The following is a 15,018-nucleotide window of genomic DNA, read 5'->3' as shown; positions in this document are numbered from 1 at the left end:
TTCGCAGAGCTTCATTTGTTATGTGGTCTCCAGGGAAACGAGCTGGGAACGGCGCTGGTTCCTGGATGTTCACAGACGGTATTGATGTTCACTAGAGGTTTGTTTAGAACTAATCTCCAATCGATAATAAGCGGATATTCTCGCAGAATTAATAATAATTAGCGCATATGCAAATAAAACAAATACGTCTCCGTCTGTTATTTTATTTACAAACCGGGAAAGTGATAGTTTTGGACTATTTTAACTACTGTAACTTGGAATGACGTCAGTGGAATTAGGAACCTATTATAAGACAAAAAACCGCGGGAATCTGGATTTTATGAATCAGTGGCAGCAGATGACTGGAAGTGACAGCAGACAGCCGCTGTCCGACGGCACAGAAACCAGATTCAGTTCATGGACGCCTGTAACAAATAAAGCATGTAACCAACAGGTTGGGATGAAGAAAAAAACCTTATGGTAACACTTTACTTTTAGTGTCATTGTTAAATATGTTACATGCATTTAATAACTAGATTATGCTTAATTACATGCAACTAACCCCACACCCTAATCCCAATCCTATAGTAAGTACATCATGCAGTTACTTAATATTATTCAGTAGGCTACTTAAATGTATAATTATAGTGTAACAAAGACACCTTAAAATAAAGTGTTACCAAATTAATTTTTCACTTTTACATGATTTATTTTAAGATGAAACAACATTTAATCTAACTAAATAAATGTGCAGCTTTTTCAGGAAAGAACAACTCTCATCCTCCATTGGTTTGACCTGTGGACAGACCGTCAAAGAAAAGAATTTATTTGTCGGCTGCTGAGGAGATGCTCCAAAACTCAGCTCAAGTAAATTCTCAGTGCATCATTTCTGATATTTCACCAAACAAAGGAATTCCACTTTCTCGTACAATGACTTTGGTTATGATTTTAGGTTCACCAGTGATTGTTTGGCAGAATCAGTCCCCATCACTCGAACGGACTTCACGGCGGTGCTGCCTCGCTTTCTGTCTCTCTACATCATGTCCTTCCTCAGTCCTCGAGACGTCTGCGCCGCAGCACAGGTGTGCTGGCACTGGAGATTCCTGGCAGAGCAGGTAAGAAATGAACCAGTACAAAATGTGCCTTTCATTCATTCGATACCGAGCTTTTATCACATTTCTCTCTTCACTCATTCATTGTTACTGAAAATCTTCTGAAATTAAATTTCCGAATGCTGCCAGAAATGTCAAAGACATGTTTACTCACTAACAGTGTAATCTCCATGCGATTCTAGGACTGTCTGTGGTCTCCGAAGTGCATCCGTCTGGGATGGTTTCTTCCCTACAGCCCATCAGATCATGAGTACGGAGCGTGGAAAAGACATTATGTGGCCTGCACTGCCAGTTTAGACATTCTGACTGCACGGGAAGCAGCAGATGTCTACGGTACCTTGAATGAGAGTTTGACAGCACCAGAGGAGCAAGAGGATAGATGGAGAGAGCACAAGATAAGACAAACTATCAGAGAGAAGATAGCAGAGCACAAACGTAAGTACCAGGGATTCCAGCATTGCTTGTACATGCCCTCGTGAAATGATCTGACTGAGGTTAAAGAGTTTTATGTATGTAAATGATCTGAGGCTAATGATGTTATTTGGCAGATGTTCTGGTCCTTATATTCCCTTCTGCTTTCTCCACAGAGGCTGCATTGAGGACCAGGAGAGCATGGTTAAACACGAGTAAATTGGGCACATCATCTATACATAAGCCACTGAGTCTTACTGCTGCTCTTGTTCAGCTTGGGGTGAGACACTGATATAATTATAGCTAAAAAGAATTTATCAACAAGCATGTAATCCAAATAATAATACAATAAATATTTAATTGGTATGCACAAATAGGTGACAATCCTGGTTTAAAGTGATGACAAAAAATTAAATCGCTAAACATTTTGATCATGATTATGTTCATTTTGTATTCATCTCAGATGCGTTTATGTAACACAATAGTCTTGTATTACATGCATAGAAAATATACACAATAGGGTAATTGCTCATGTTTTTTCTCCATAGGAAAAGTGTCGATTGGAGAATTCACGAGTCTCTAGTGTGGAAATAAGAGAACCGTGGCTTGATTTGAGGATGAGTAATACTCTAGAGAGCACGTGTGCCACCAGTGTAGTGAAAACTATGAGGTCAGTAATAGGATTTAATAGATGGAAATCTCTTTTTTTTTCATGCATCATATTTAGTACCTTTTTTTATTTGTCAAACAACAATAATGGAAAACTATTCCTGAAAATGCCGTTACCTTACAGTTCACTGTTCTGCAAACCGGTCAAGTCTTCATACTGTCCTCTTCCTCATTTCCTGCTTGTGTCATCCAAAGTTCCTGGATACGAAGTAAGACATTCAGTTACGTCTCTGAATGATAGACAGTTGTTTATGAACTGAAGGATCTCAACTTCATATTTCTAGCTGCTTCTGGCCGCGGTGCAAGTGTCTGTGGTGGTTTTGCCGTATGACTCGCAAGGAATGACCTTGGAGGCTTTGCTCTCTCTGGCGGAAGGGGTGATCCGAGGCAGGATGATGCAAAGTCTCGGCATTCTGGTGGCAGGAAGCACAGATGAGTTGACTCTCACAGATGGTCATTTCCCTGATTAATTCATCATTTCATTAACATGGAATATTTGACTGCTGGAATAGATTTTCTGGAACATTCTTTTTCTTTATGAAAAAGAACACAAAACCACAATGTTTTCGTCCAGCTCAGTTCAGTTATCATATAATGCGTCAATGCAGGCAGATCAATATTATTGCTGAATATTAAATTAAATGTCTCCAACTAAGCAAGCCAAAACACCCTGCATAACATAACATTATATATATAGTGTTTTATCCCCAGGACTGAGCATTACTGAGAAGACCGTGCTGACGCCGTGTGTGAGGGAGTTCTGGGAGAAACTGTGTGGCTGGGTGGTTCCTGCTTCTGATGGAGGGAGTCTGAACATCTTTGTTCCCCTGGCATCTTCTGGTAAAGTCTCCCAGTTCCGTACTGGCTTGACACAGGTTGTAGCCATTGAGATGCCGTTCCATGTGACATTTACTGTACATGTTTTATTCAGATGTTGTTCTGTATTGATCGTTCAGTTGCAGGGATGGATCTGATGAGGAAGTTGTCTGTTTTGACTGGTCTGAATGTCAGAGCTCCCACAGGGATCTGCACGGGCTCCTATCAGCACAGTGAGTTGCAGATATGTCTTGACAGTGGGTTCATTTCTGATCTACTGTATTATACTTTCAGTCGAAAGTTTGGACACATTATTATTGCCACAGACATTTTAGAACAGTACATTTCATAAAACCTATGAAATAACAAATTGAATTAAAATTATGTTGTGACAATTTTTTTTTAAATCAAGACTATCTAAGACCTTTAGAGATTAAAGCTCTGCAAGTTCTGTTCATTCAACCAACTTCATGAGGTGCATCCTGGGATACTTTTTAATCAATATTGAAGGTGTTCCCTGGTATAATGTGTACTTGTTAGCTGTTTTTAATTCCTACATTATATTAATGTGAATTCATCTTAAAATCATGTTTCAATAAATAATAAATTAAAAATTGTTATTCATTATTAATACAAAATATTATGAATTATGAATTATTAAGCAAAATAAGAACAAAATTGTGTTTCATTTTAGATATGTTTTGTGCATGTTAAGATTATGAAATATATACATGATTATTTTAAAATATATATTTAATTATAGCATTGTTTATTATTTAGCATTAATTATAGATTTAGGGCTGTCAAAAGATTAATCGCATCCAAAATAAAAGTTTGTGTTTACATAATATATGTGTGTGTACTGTGTATAATTATTTATATATATAAAAACACACACAATCATGTATATATTTAAGAAAAATTGGTTATATTTATATATAAAATATTTATATATAATATAAATTATATAAATGTATATACAGTATATAAATGCAATGATTATTTATACATAATAATTCTACACAGTGTACACACATATATTATGTAAACAAAAACTTTTATTTTAGATGGGATTAATCCCGATTAATCTTTTGACAGCCCTAAACACATATATATTATAAAATAATATAGATTTTAATACCAATACTATGACTAATAATAATAACAATAATAATTATTATATTATTTTATTAAAATTTATTTTAAAACTATTTTTTAATTATTTTTCTTGTTTAATTTGACTTAAAATAAAATAAAAAGATAACAAGAAACATGATTTCAGTGAAGTATCAGCGTAGTGTTTTAAAGCAGCGGTCTCTATATTTCTGTTAGTTCTCAGTGAGTGGTCCGGCTCTGGTGAGTTTCCTCCACTGGTGTATCTGCATGAGAGCCTCCTCCTGAGCTGGTGCAGACAGGCTGAAGGGATAGAAGAAGCCTGTAAGGAACTACGGAAACATCTGGGGCCACAGCTGGCCTTCATGTGTCAAGAGATCAGAGGCCGCATCCTGGGTACGTCAAAAAAAATTCAACAAAGTCTAAAGGACAGTTAAGTCATTTATTTCCTGTGTGTGTATTCAACCCGTTTTCTTTGTTTGCGTGACTATTACAGGTCTGTTCCTCTGGGATCATATAAAGATGCCTGTCATTTCTCTTAAATCCGAGGTCATACAGTGTTTGGTTCGTGGGTTCGTGGCTCTGATGAATGAGACTCCAGTAAGCCACGAAAAAAAAAAAACACATTCTGTTCCAGTAAATCTCGGGTTTATCGCTGCATTACTGATTTACTGTTTTACTGTCATGCTGTAGGATGATCCCTTAGACTTCTTGGGACACTTTCTACTAAGGTCATCAGTCAACAGTGGTGTGAAGAACATTGATCCATTCCCCAGTCCAGAATCTCCAGAGGTTAGTGCGAATCTTTCTATGATTTAGATCATTAGATCATAAATGCCTTAAAAATGTCTTTTTTTAGGGTTTGTTAAGTGATGCAGATAGACGCAGTGCCGTGTGCAAAGAGCTTTTGAATAGTGAGAAAACATACGTGAGGCATCTTCAAGCGGTGGCCACAGTGTTCTACACACCTCTCAGAGCGGCACTGGACTCCAATCGAGCCATCATCAGCTCAGCCAATCTCATCACCCTCTTCTGCCCTCTGCTGGACATTTTGGAGGCAAACAAGTAAAATACAGTCCATTCTTCCTCGCAGAACCTGATTTCACCAAGTGCAACATGTTCCTGGATCAACATCTTTGTTAGTCCTGGAACAATATTCCAATCAACCGATCAGATTTGAGGGACACGTTAAGAGTTTATGTCAATGTTTAGGCTTACCACCAAGGTTAGGTGCTTCTACATCAGTGTTATTCACCTATTATTTCCCTCTGATTTTAGGGATAACTTATGGGTAGGGTTAGGTTTAGGGATATAGATAGAATTAAATTTTCAGACAGGAATGTTGTTTCAGGATCAACAAAATACAGGAACGCGTCTAACTCTGCAAAATCTGGACGTGCTGTTTCCACATATACATTTCTCTTTCTCTTTCTGTTACGCTCTCATTCTCTGGCCTTCACAAATGGTCTTGCAGTGTTTTTCTGAAGGAGCTTACTGAGAGGTGGGAGGAGTGGGCTCCGCTGCAGTGTGTGGGGGATGTTTGTGTCAAGTTTTGCACCAAGTTAAGAGTCTACACTAACTTTTTCAACAACTATTCTACCACTCTGAGAACTATAGACAAGGTATGTTAATGTTGAATATTCTCTTTATACATAAAAAATACTAATACATTTATACAATGACTTGAATAAACCTCTTCAGTGATGATTTTTTTTTTTTCTAAATTAAAATGCATTTTGATAAAGTCAATATTTATATCATAATGGGGGGGGGGGGGGGGGATTCAGCTGAAGAAAAAGAATGCCAAATCAGTCATGTGGTGCGAGCAATGTACGGAAACAAAACAGGAAATGACATCATAGAGATCCCTGCAGACCCTCATAACTAAGTGTCAATGTTGATAGGTCTCTTATATACTTTTACATTGTTACAAACATATATTTCAAATAAATTATTTTATAATATTTTTTTAAGGATTCTTTGATGAATAGAAAATTCATCAAAGAATCCTGAAAAAATTATTAGGCAGCATATAATATTAGGCAAGATACTTTCAACATTTGATAATAATAAGAAATATCTCTTGAGCATCAAATCAGCATATTATAATGATTTCAGTGAATGATCATGTGACTGAAGACTGGAGTAATGATGCTGAAAATTCAGCTTTGCTACCACAGGAAGAAATTACATTTTAAAACATTAAAATAAACAGTTGCTTTTTATTGTAAATATAAAATAACTGTTACGTAATATTGTATATGTTTTGTAGTGTCGTGAGATGCTTCCTGTATTCCGCACCTTTCTGAAGAGACACGACCGGACCGTTGCTACCAGAATGCTGAGGTACAGTAGAGTTGCAGATCTGGTAGTTTTCTGGCAAACAAAAAAAGTTGTACAAGAGCGACTTAGCAGCACTCCTATTGTATGTCCAGTCTCCAGGAGCTGTTTCTCACACCATCCGCACGGGTGGAGGAGTATGTGACTTTGCTTCAGGCATTAACGCTACACACACCGCCTGAGCACCCAGACTACACACAGTTATCATCTGCCCTCAACTCGCTGATGACTTACAGAGGCTTCATACACAAGGTGTAATAAAAAAAAAAAGTGCTGAGTGAACAAATATGAACATGTATGTTTTCACCCCATAGCAACTTTCATTACATTAGCAACTTTCTTTAGTGTGTAATATTGCTGTTTGAGTATAAAAAAGGTCTACAAAGCACAAAGTGTGTGTGTGTGTGTGTGTGTTACACTGACTACTCACTGCTCCTAATGTGTGTGCACTAACCTGGATGTTTTAAATGCAGAGGACAAATTCTGAGTATGGGTATTCTGAGTCATGTCACTTTTTTAAAAACAGTGCTTTGTTTTCCACTCCCAGTTGAAAAAGAGTCTGGAGCGAGACTTGAGAATCATGGAGGCACAGAGCACAATTCAAAGCTGCCCAGTAAGTTGCACAGTCATTTACGCACAGAGATCAGGTTCTCACAGGTCATTAAAGGTCACGAGGCAAGGTTTCTGTATTTAAAACAACAAAAGTCTGTGATAGACAGCCATACACAATTGCAGTGCACTGTATGCTCGCCTCATGCACACCGTATAACACTATTTTTGTACTTTATTTAGAATTTGTTGGAGGGGAGCAGATACTTGATAACCACACAGGATGTGGCATTACTGAGCTGCCTTAATGGAGACATTGCTTCCTCTCTCAGGTAGTATCTGACCTGAGATCAAATGACAGAAACAAAAGCCTCTCTTGTCTACCTGAAACCAACTTTTTTTTTTATGTAAATGAATAGTAACAGCATAGTTTCAAATCAAACTCAATATATTGGAGTCTGTAATAAAGAAGTCATCTTTCTTACTCAAGCAAACCCTATTGACCTGTGATGTATTTATTCTCATTTTTTCTCAGGATGTATGAGCATGTGAGTGACCTGGGAATGTTTCTGTTCAATGATGCTCTCGTGCTCACAGAGAAGAGTGTGTCAAACGTGCCGTTTTGTCTGGCAGTGAACACGACGCACACCTTTCTCGCCTCTGTGGCTCTGCACTGTCTAAATCTCACAGAAATCACAGATACAAAGTGTATGTGCTATTATTAGTATTAATGCAGTATTCAGGAAGTTATCATAACACAGGAAGTTAACAACACACATATATATATAGAATATATCACTTTAAATTATATTATATTATAACATATACATTTAAATTTTCACTTTTAACTTCTTCATAATCTTTTCAGATGTCCGAAACGCTTTTCAGCTGGAGAGCCCAAAGCGGCAGTGGATCTGTGCTACTGATAGAGAAGAGGACAAGATCAGGCTGCTGTGTGCTTTACACAGTGCTATGAGTGCTGCTATAACACGGAACTAAAGATGAACATAATATTTGCTCCTGCGACCTAAATGATGAAACTACGATGGACATATTTAGCCTTTGTTGCCTTTGGCTTGCTCAGTTTGGGATATTCAATTTAATTAATCAAAGAATAATACTATTGATTAGCATTACCAAACATGGACGTTTTATTATTATTTTAATTTAATACTGTGAAGCTGCTTTGATACAATCTGTATTGTGAAAAGCGCTATACAAATATTCTTGACTTGACATATTTAATTTCTAACTTGCTATTTTTTTATAATTTTTTTATTACCAAGCAAATTGAATTGGTACGATTACTACATCTGGTTATTATTGATTACAGTATGAATTAATGCATAAATATTAAAATCTGTATTTTTATGCATACTGGATGTCCTTGACCTTGTGATTTTGGATGTATAATTTTTACTTTATTGCTGGAACAATGCAGAAAAATGGGATAATCATAATACACAGGGCATTCAAATTTCATTTTCAAATTATAATTTAAATATTCTTCATATTTTACATGCACACTTATGTAGGGTATAAAAGCATTTATTTCACAAAAAAATAGTGTTCTCACAGTGTTAAAGATTTTGATTGCGTTGTGGGACTTCCCACATCAGTACACTTGCAGATATCATTAGGAAGATTGTTTTATACTATTTATAAAAAAAGAGAATTAAAAAGACAAAAATCCCTCACCACGTGACATGGTTACACCGAGCTGCCACTTATAATTCTTAAAGAATTAAATTACATTTTTAAAAACAATTATCTGAACTGATAGACCAAAGTATTTAGAGTGTTTTTACCTCTTAATCTGTGTCTACACACAATATCTCTCTATCTTTGTAGTGTGCAATATTGTGGCATTTGCATAGTTTCATATATGCTTCAGTATCATCAGGATAGACATGTATGCTTAAGACAAGCAAATACACAAAATATAATAATATGAACCCTTACTAAAAGCCAAAAACAAAGTCTTTAGGAACTAGACATTTTGGAGTCTAGTTGTAGTAGTAGTAGTCCTAGTTCTTGACTTTTACACACATTCTGTGCAAACATATATACATAAAAATCATTTAACTTTCAATATGTTAGTCAATAACATCCTAACCTCCAGTTTCAATTAACATATAAACGAAAAAAGAATAATGCTTATGATTAGGCCTTAATATAAAAATTACAAATTATTGCATTATCTAATGCTTGATCTATTCAACAACCCACAACACAATATAAAAAGAAAAACAATCCTATACACCAAAAAAATACAGTAGTGGCCAAAAGTGATTGGTTCGGGATTTGTTCAATATATTTTTATATATTTTAAATATGAGGGAAGAATAAAGCACTAAACTTGGTTAAGGCATTTATCTAACAAAATTATTTGGCAAAAAAGGTGTTAACTAATAGCTATGGTTTATTTTACTATCCAAATAAAATAGTGCATAGAATAACAAAAAGCTCACAGGAAACCATACATTGACTACAACATAATCAGTTATTAATATTTTGTTCGTTCTCTCATTTTAGCAAGCGTTTATAATTTCTTTGAATGACAACTTTGCCAAAAAATGATGTCTGCATAATTTGGCATGTTTAACTGCATTATCACAAAAAAACACAAATTATTTCAAGCACACTACACAATATGCTTACAAAATCTTTAAGAATTGTTTTAATAATTTGAATAAAAGGTAAAGATATCAATTTTCCAAGTCCAGACATCACTTTTGGCCACTACTGTATAAGATGAAATATCACCTGTTTTATCATTCATAAATGATTTTTCAAACCTAAAGTGCTTAAATCACATCAATTAAGAAATATATGTATACACCACTCCTTCATTGATTCAACATAATAAACAAAAGATTTTGGTTTTCTTGCATGGAAAAATATATATAAATTACTAAAGAACAGGACTTCCTTTTGATCATGACACCAAAAGCAGGATTCATGTATCTTTCAGTAGAAAAGACATTTGCATTCGAAGAAAACGACACATTTCTTATATTTCAACAGCACAATACTGCGCCTCTGTTGAATCAAGACTCACTCGGTATTCTCAAAGGTAGAGATAGTGAATGCAGCACCTGGTCTGGTGATATTTATCTAGTGTAGTAAACTCTGTAATAGACAACCTTTGGCCTCCAGAGGGAGTAGGAATTGTCAAATTTCAGAAGATGAACTCCCTCACCAGGATATTGGTGGCTGCCTGCATAAACTTCCTCGTGGCTGTCACGACGGGAAACAGGAACCACTTCATTTACCAGCGGACGTCTGCCCTGTTCTGTCGGTTTCTCCTTTTCAGCTTGTGCTGTGCCTTTAATTAGGATAGAATTTAATTAATAATAAAAATGTAATAATATTGTATTAATGTGTCTATGAAATCCACCTTATACCTTCATCAGCGTCAGTAGTAGATTCTCCTTCATTTTTGCAGTCTGTTGGAATGGTCAAGTCCTTCCACTCAAAGTACAGCCCAAAACCAATATCGTAGTGATCGGTAGCAAATTCCCAAAACAAGTGTGAGCCACCCTGATTAGTGGGCACCCGTACTGTCAACACCTCCCCTCGGCCCACCGTGATCACGGAGTCTTCATCGTGCAACACCTTTTCCTTAAACTCCTTAACCTGAGGCCGCGTCCACATAGAGGGAGCAATGATAGGTGCTTCTGCATGCAAGAAAAATAAATGAATGTAAGATGACAAGTAATGTGACGACTATATGTGTGAATAAACAGTGTTTTCAACTTAAAAAACAAAAACAACTTAGTATAAATATATATATACAGTATATACTACAGTTCAAAAGTTTGGGGTCAGTAGGATGTCTCTTGTGAGCACCAAGGCTGCATTTATTTAAACAAAACAGTAATATTGTCTTTTTTTTTCTTTTTTTTTACAAAATTAGTCATACCTCTAGTCTTCAGTGTCACACAATCCTTCAGAAATCATTTTATTATGCTGATTTGCTGCTCAAAAAACATTTTTATTATTAATGTTTAAAAAACAGTTGTGCTTCTTAATATGTTTGTGTAAACCGCAATATATTTTTCTCAGGATTATTTGATGAATAGAAAGTTAAAAAGAACAGCATTTATTTAAAACAGAGATCTTTACTCTCACTTTTGATCAATTCAATGCATCCTTGCTGAATAAAAATATTCATTTCAGACAATCTTACTGGACCTAAACTAAAAGTAAATTGTTTTATTTTTACTTTACAAATATATTTTTATTCTATTTTATTATTGTATGTAAAAAAAAAATATATATATATATATATATATATAAGCTCATAAATATATTCATATTAATTTAGTAAACGCATTTTATTAATGCACATAAAAAAATACATTTAATTATGTATTTGAGATATGAAAAAACGTATAATTATTATAATAATAATATGTTGTTGTGCAGCATTAAATCAACATATTAGAATGTTTTATGTGACACTGAAGACTAATGTGAAATGAGTAATGATGCTGAACATTCAGCTTTGCCATCACAGTAATAAATTACATTAAATATATTAAAATAGAAAACAAACCATTTCAAATATTATTCATATTGCACAATATTATTGTTTTACGGTAACTTAACTTTTAATCAAATAAATAAAGCCTTGGTAGGCATAAGAGACTTCTTTCCAAAACATACAAAAAAAATCAAACTTCAAATTGTGGTGTATAATTTTCTTAGCTGCAAATAGAAAATGAAAATAGACAAGAACTTGCATAGTTTGATGAAACATACCGCTTGTTTGCCCTTCTACACACAAACGGAAGGTTTTTAAGTCTGACTGTTGTTTGTGATTCTCTAATGAATTCGATTGGCTGTTGGGGTTGCAGATGGGCGCTGCTTCATTTAAGACAGGAGCAGGAAGAGCTTCTGACATTTGAGTTGCATTCGAGTCTTCCTGCTGCTGCTGTGAGGCCATATGAAATCATAAAGAAGATGGTGACAAATGAGAAGTTTCCTTGAGTACGTACATGTCTCCAGGTGTGTGTAGTGTGTGTGTGTGTGTGTGTACCTGCTGCAGGCGGAGGGCCTGGTGGACGTATTGTTGGTAGTGCTGTTCCTGCAGCTGTCTGATGAGTAACTGCTGCTGGTCTGGGTTGTCTGGATACTGCTGTGTGGCATATTGCTGAAACTGCACTGCCGTCTGTGCATTCAGAACAGCCATGATCTGCTGTCTGTGCACACAGATGTTATATACTAGAAGTTAACATAACACATTTGAAAGCAGCAGTCATCCCTACAGAAAATGTTTCAGAAACAGCACTGAAACTCTCTGAAAGTATCCAGTTTCCACACAAAAATGCAGCAGCACATCAATATTCAACATTGATAATAATAAGAAGTGTTTCTTGAGCACAAAATCAGCATATTAGAGTAATAACGGATTATGAGACTGATACTGAAAAGACAGCTTTGTCATTAGGAATAAATAACATTTTAAAATATATTAAAATAGAATTATTATTTCATTTTACAATCTGTAATACACTGTTTTAACTGTATTTTTGATCAAATAAAAGCAGCCTTGGTGAGCATAATCTATAGATTACCAGCACTCACTTTTGTCCCTCTATCTGTAACCTCTCTGCCTCTTCTTTTCTTCTCTGTTCCTCCTCTTTTATCCTCATCTCCTCTTCTTCTCTGCGTAGTGCTTCTTCTTCCAGCCGCCGTCGCTCCTGCTCTTCTCTCTCCAGTCTGAGACGTTCTTCCTCTTCTCTTCTAAACACACACACACACACAGAGAGAATAAAAAGGGCTTCCTACGATTCTTAATAGACTACATTATGAGAACCTTCAGGCACTTTAACTAATACAGAACCTACTGTCTCTTTTCTTGTTCCTCTTTCTCAATCTTATGTGATGTCACATATGGTGCAAACAGAGCACAACAGGAGTTCAGGAGCTTCACAAAGTCCTCCATGGCGTCCTCTTTGGCCATGCTGCCAAGCCGTAGCCATTCTTTCCTTGAAAAAGCAGTGACAAATTAAGCGTCTATAGACATTGTAGGGTTGTGCAATATGGCATTAAAGTCACCATGAAATCAAAATGGACAAATCTTGTTTTTTATGGAATATAACATGTATTATATATAGAAATACAATAAATTATTTATTATAAATGATTTAAATGTGTACACCATTTTTTTATTTTTATGCCCTCATAATCCTCTAATCAAAATAACTTCCCGTCCCCTTGCAGCCACATCTCTTCTCTTTGATGACGTGCTTACTGGTGGGACCTGTCACTCACATGACATCACAGCAATAGCAAACCACAACCATCCAATCAATTTCCCACGGACAAAAGCATTTGTCATTTTTCATAATTTTTTTCTTGTTGGGAAGCCATTTCTCTCTATACATGTATGTATATGCATATCATGGCATGCTACTAAATGTGTGTACTATGTATACCATGCAACCAAATTTCATGGAATTTACTCCAAGGTACAAAGAATACCAGTGTAATGCCATTTTTATTGTACTGAGATAATTATACTAGCCTTATACAGTCATTCCATGCATATTCCTCTGTTACCTTCTGTCGTTTCCCAGCCAGTCAAAAAACCCAATTTCTGGACATGCTTCTGGGTTATAAGGGCCAAGAGTGATTTGCTTATGTAGTGCAACCAAACGGAGGTTTTCTTCATATGTTGGATTAAAGGCTTTCCCATTCTTCTCTGTGTGGGACAAAACATGTAGAAATCATCATGAAATAATGACTCTTTCAGCAACATCTGGGAGATCCTGAATCACTATTCTTATCAGTGGCATTTCCAGTTTCTGAATGGGTGGAGTTATTATTACAATGTATCTAGACAATGAGTCACAGTAAGGGACTTTAATTTTGTGTTTTGCTACCAATAAAGAAACAGTAGCCTACATGACTGCAGGTTGTGTTGTGACGGTACAGAATAAAGTTGTAAACATTTACTGGACAAACGGAAAAGGGAAAGTGAAAGTCTAGGCTAATTCATTATCTGTACCTTTAAAGAATTTCAGCGCAAGTCTGAAGAGCTCCTGTAAAGTAAAACCCCAGTTTCTCTCCAAACTCCAAGACTTCTGATTTTCTTCATTATCCTCCTCGCATGATTTATGGTCTTCCTCAGTGCCGGGCGCGTGAGTCTCGGTGTTAATAATACCGTTCTCGCAGTTTGTATCGGTCCTCTCGCTGCCATGTTCTTCTCTGTCAGACTCCATCATGTCAAACAAACTGTCACTACGAGCTGTTGCTGCTGCTGCTGTCACAGGTGGCCACGTAGCGCAGAAAACACTTCTCTTCCGTATATTCCCACCGGAAATCCCGGATATTTGTGCTAATTTCAGCTCATTGAAACCGCGTTCACTTTTTAGTTACGTCTGTAACTGCGCAGATAAAACCCAAAATATTCTCCGACAAATTTTCGCTTTGTTTTAAGGTTAAAATGTCAATTTGACATTAACATTACATGAGCATATCGTTAGCTGAGCTGACTCAACTAGTCGTAATGCAGCTAGTAAACTGAACTTTCACTTCATAGCACTGCGATATTTACATTTTTTTTCCTGGTCACGCAGTTTTATCAGGCTATATTAAGATATATTATATTAACTGCCGACATTCTGAAGTAGCCTATTTTGCACCGTTTTAATCGATGTAAAATAGCTACATAAAACTATATTTTTTGTTTTAAATGTTAAACTATAAATGTTTTGTTAATATTTAACTGAATTTGATTTGTTATTGTGATTTGTTAAACAGTGTGAAGTTTTCTTCTGTAACTTATGTGTATTGGAGGCTTATGGTTTGTAGCCTTTTTTTATTGTTCTTCAATAAGCAAATATATAGCAGCATTTTGGAAATATGAATACTATGGAAGTCAATGGTGCCCACCAACTGTTTGGTTACCAACATTTTTCTAAATATCTTATTTTGCATTGAGCAGATTTTTTTTTTTCAATCTATACAGGCTTGGAATGATGACACAATTTTCATTTTTGGGTGAACTATCCCTTTA

The 15,018-nt window shown here is 35.7% G+C and overlaps 2 protein-coding genes across 3 annotated transcripts; one reads left to right on the top strand and one right to left on the bottom strand.

The window, feature by feature from the left end:
• The first annotated feature begins 120 nt into the window (after positions 1–120).
• ect2l (epithelial cell transforming 2 like) lies at positions 121–8,365 on the top strand. Its single transcript, XM_079633862.1, has 21 exons — positions 121–433; positions 734–846; positions 932–1,094; positions 1,274–1,526; positions 1,679–1,782; positions 2,051–2,172; positions 2,296–2,380; positions 2,456–2,624; positions 2,883–3,011; positions 3,128–3,220; positions 4,320–4,496; positions 4,597–4,700; positions 4,794–4,892; positions 4,960–5,165; positions 5,575–5,722; positions 6,373–6,446; positions 6,536–6,692; positions 6,988–7,053; positions 7,233–7,321; positions 7,525–7,697; positions 7,858–8,365. Exons 1-21 carry the CDS (start codon positions 260–262, stop codon positions 7,986–7,988), a joined length of 2,829 nt encoding a protein of 942 aa, XP_079489988.1. The 5' UTR covers positions 121–259; the 3' UTR covers positions 7,989–8,365.
• Positions 8,366–8,392: 27 nt separating this feature from the next.
• On the bottom strand, positions 8,393–14,502 carry LOC307009783 (Golgi resident protein GCP60). Of its 2 annotated transcripts, none has more exons than XM_079633863.1 (8): positions 14,008–14,502; positions 13,560–13,701; positions 12,845–12,985; positions 12,582–12,740; positions 12,034–12,196; positions 11,757–11,928; positions 10,397–10,669; positions 8,393–10,317 (listed from the first exon to the last, which is right to left on the bottom strand). In XM_079633863.1, exons 1-8 carry the CDS (start codon positions 14,222–14,224, stop codon positions 10,103–10,105), a joined length of 1,482 nt encoding a protein of 493 aa, XP_079489989.1. In that variant the 5' UTR covers positions 14,225–14,502; the 3' UTR covers positions 8,393–10,102. The 2 variants fall into 2 exon arrangements, with proteins under 2 accessions (XP_079489989.1, XP_079489990.1); XM_079633864.1 differs by having other exon boundaries at positions 11,757–11,925; positions 14,008–14,323.
• Positions 14,503–15,018: the final 516 nt, after the last annotated feature.

Source organism: Phoxinus phoxinus (assembly GCF_949152265.1).
Source record: "Phoxinus phoxinus genome assembly, chromosome: 13".
NCBI lineage: Eukaryota > Metazoa > Chordata > Actinopteri > Cypriniformes > Leuciscidae > Phoxinus > Phoxinus phoxinus.
The sequence above is the reverse complement of the archived record's forward strand: the minus strand, read 5'-3'. Positions and strand labels throughout refer to the sequence as shown.

What these genes read in the sequence shown, in the direction of transcription:
- ect2l (XM_079633862.1), top strand. Translation starts at nt 260, where the DNA reads ATGACGTCAGTGGAATTAGGAACCTATTATAAGACAAAAAACCGCGGG. An exon ending in ATAAAGCATGTAACCAACAG is followed by an intron (nt 434 to 733) that starts GTTGGGATGAAG and finishes ATAAATGTGCAG; the next exon opens with CTTTTTCAGGAAAGAACAAC. An exon ending in ACAGAGGCTTCATACACAAG is followed by an intron (nt 6,693 to 6,987) that starts GTGTAATAAAAA and finishes TTCCACTCCCAG; the next exon opens with TTGAAAAAGAGTCTGGAGCG.
- LOC307009783 (XM_079633863.1), bottom strand. Translation starts at nt 14,224, where the DNA reads ATGATGGAGTCTGACAGAGAAGAACATGGCAGCGAGAGGACCGATACA. An exon ending in TTACAGATAGAGGGACAAAA is followed by an intron (nt 12,197 to 12,581) that starts GTGAGTGCTGGT and finishes CTGTGTGCACAG; the next exon opens with ACAGCAGATCATGGCTGTTC. An exon ending in TACTACTGACGCTGATGAAG is followed by an intron (nt 10,318 to 10,396) that starts GTATAAGGTGGA and finishes TCCTAATTAAAG; the next exon opens with GCACAGCACAAGCTGAAAAG.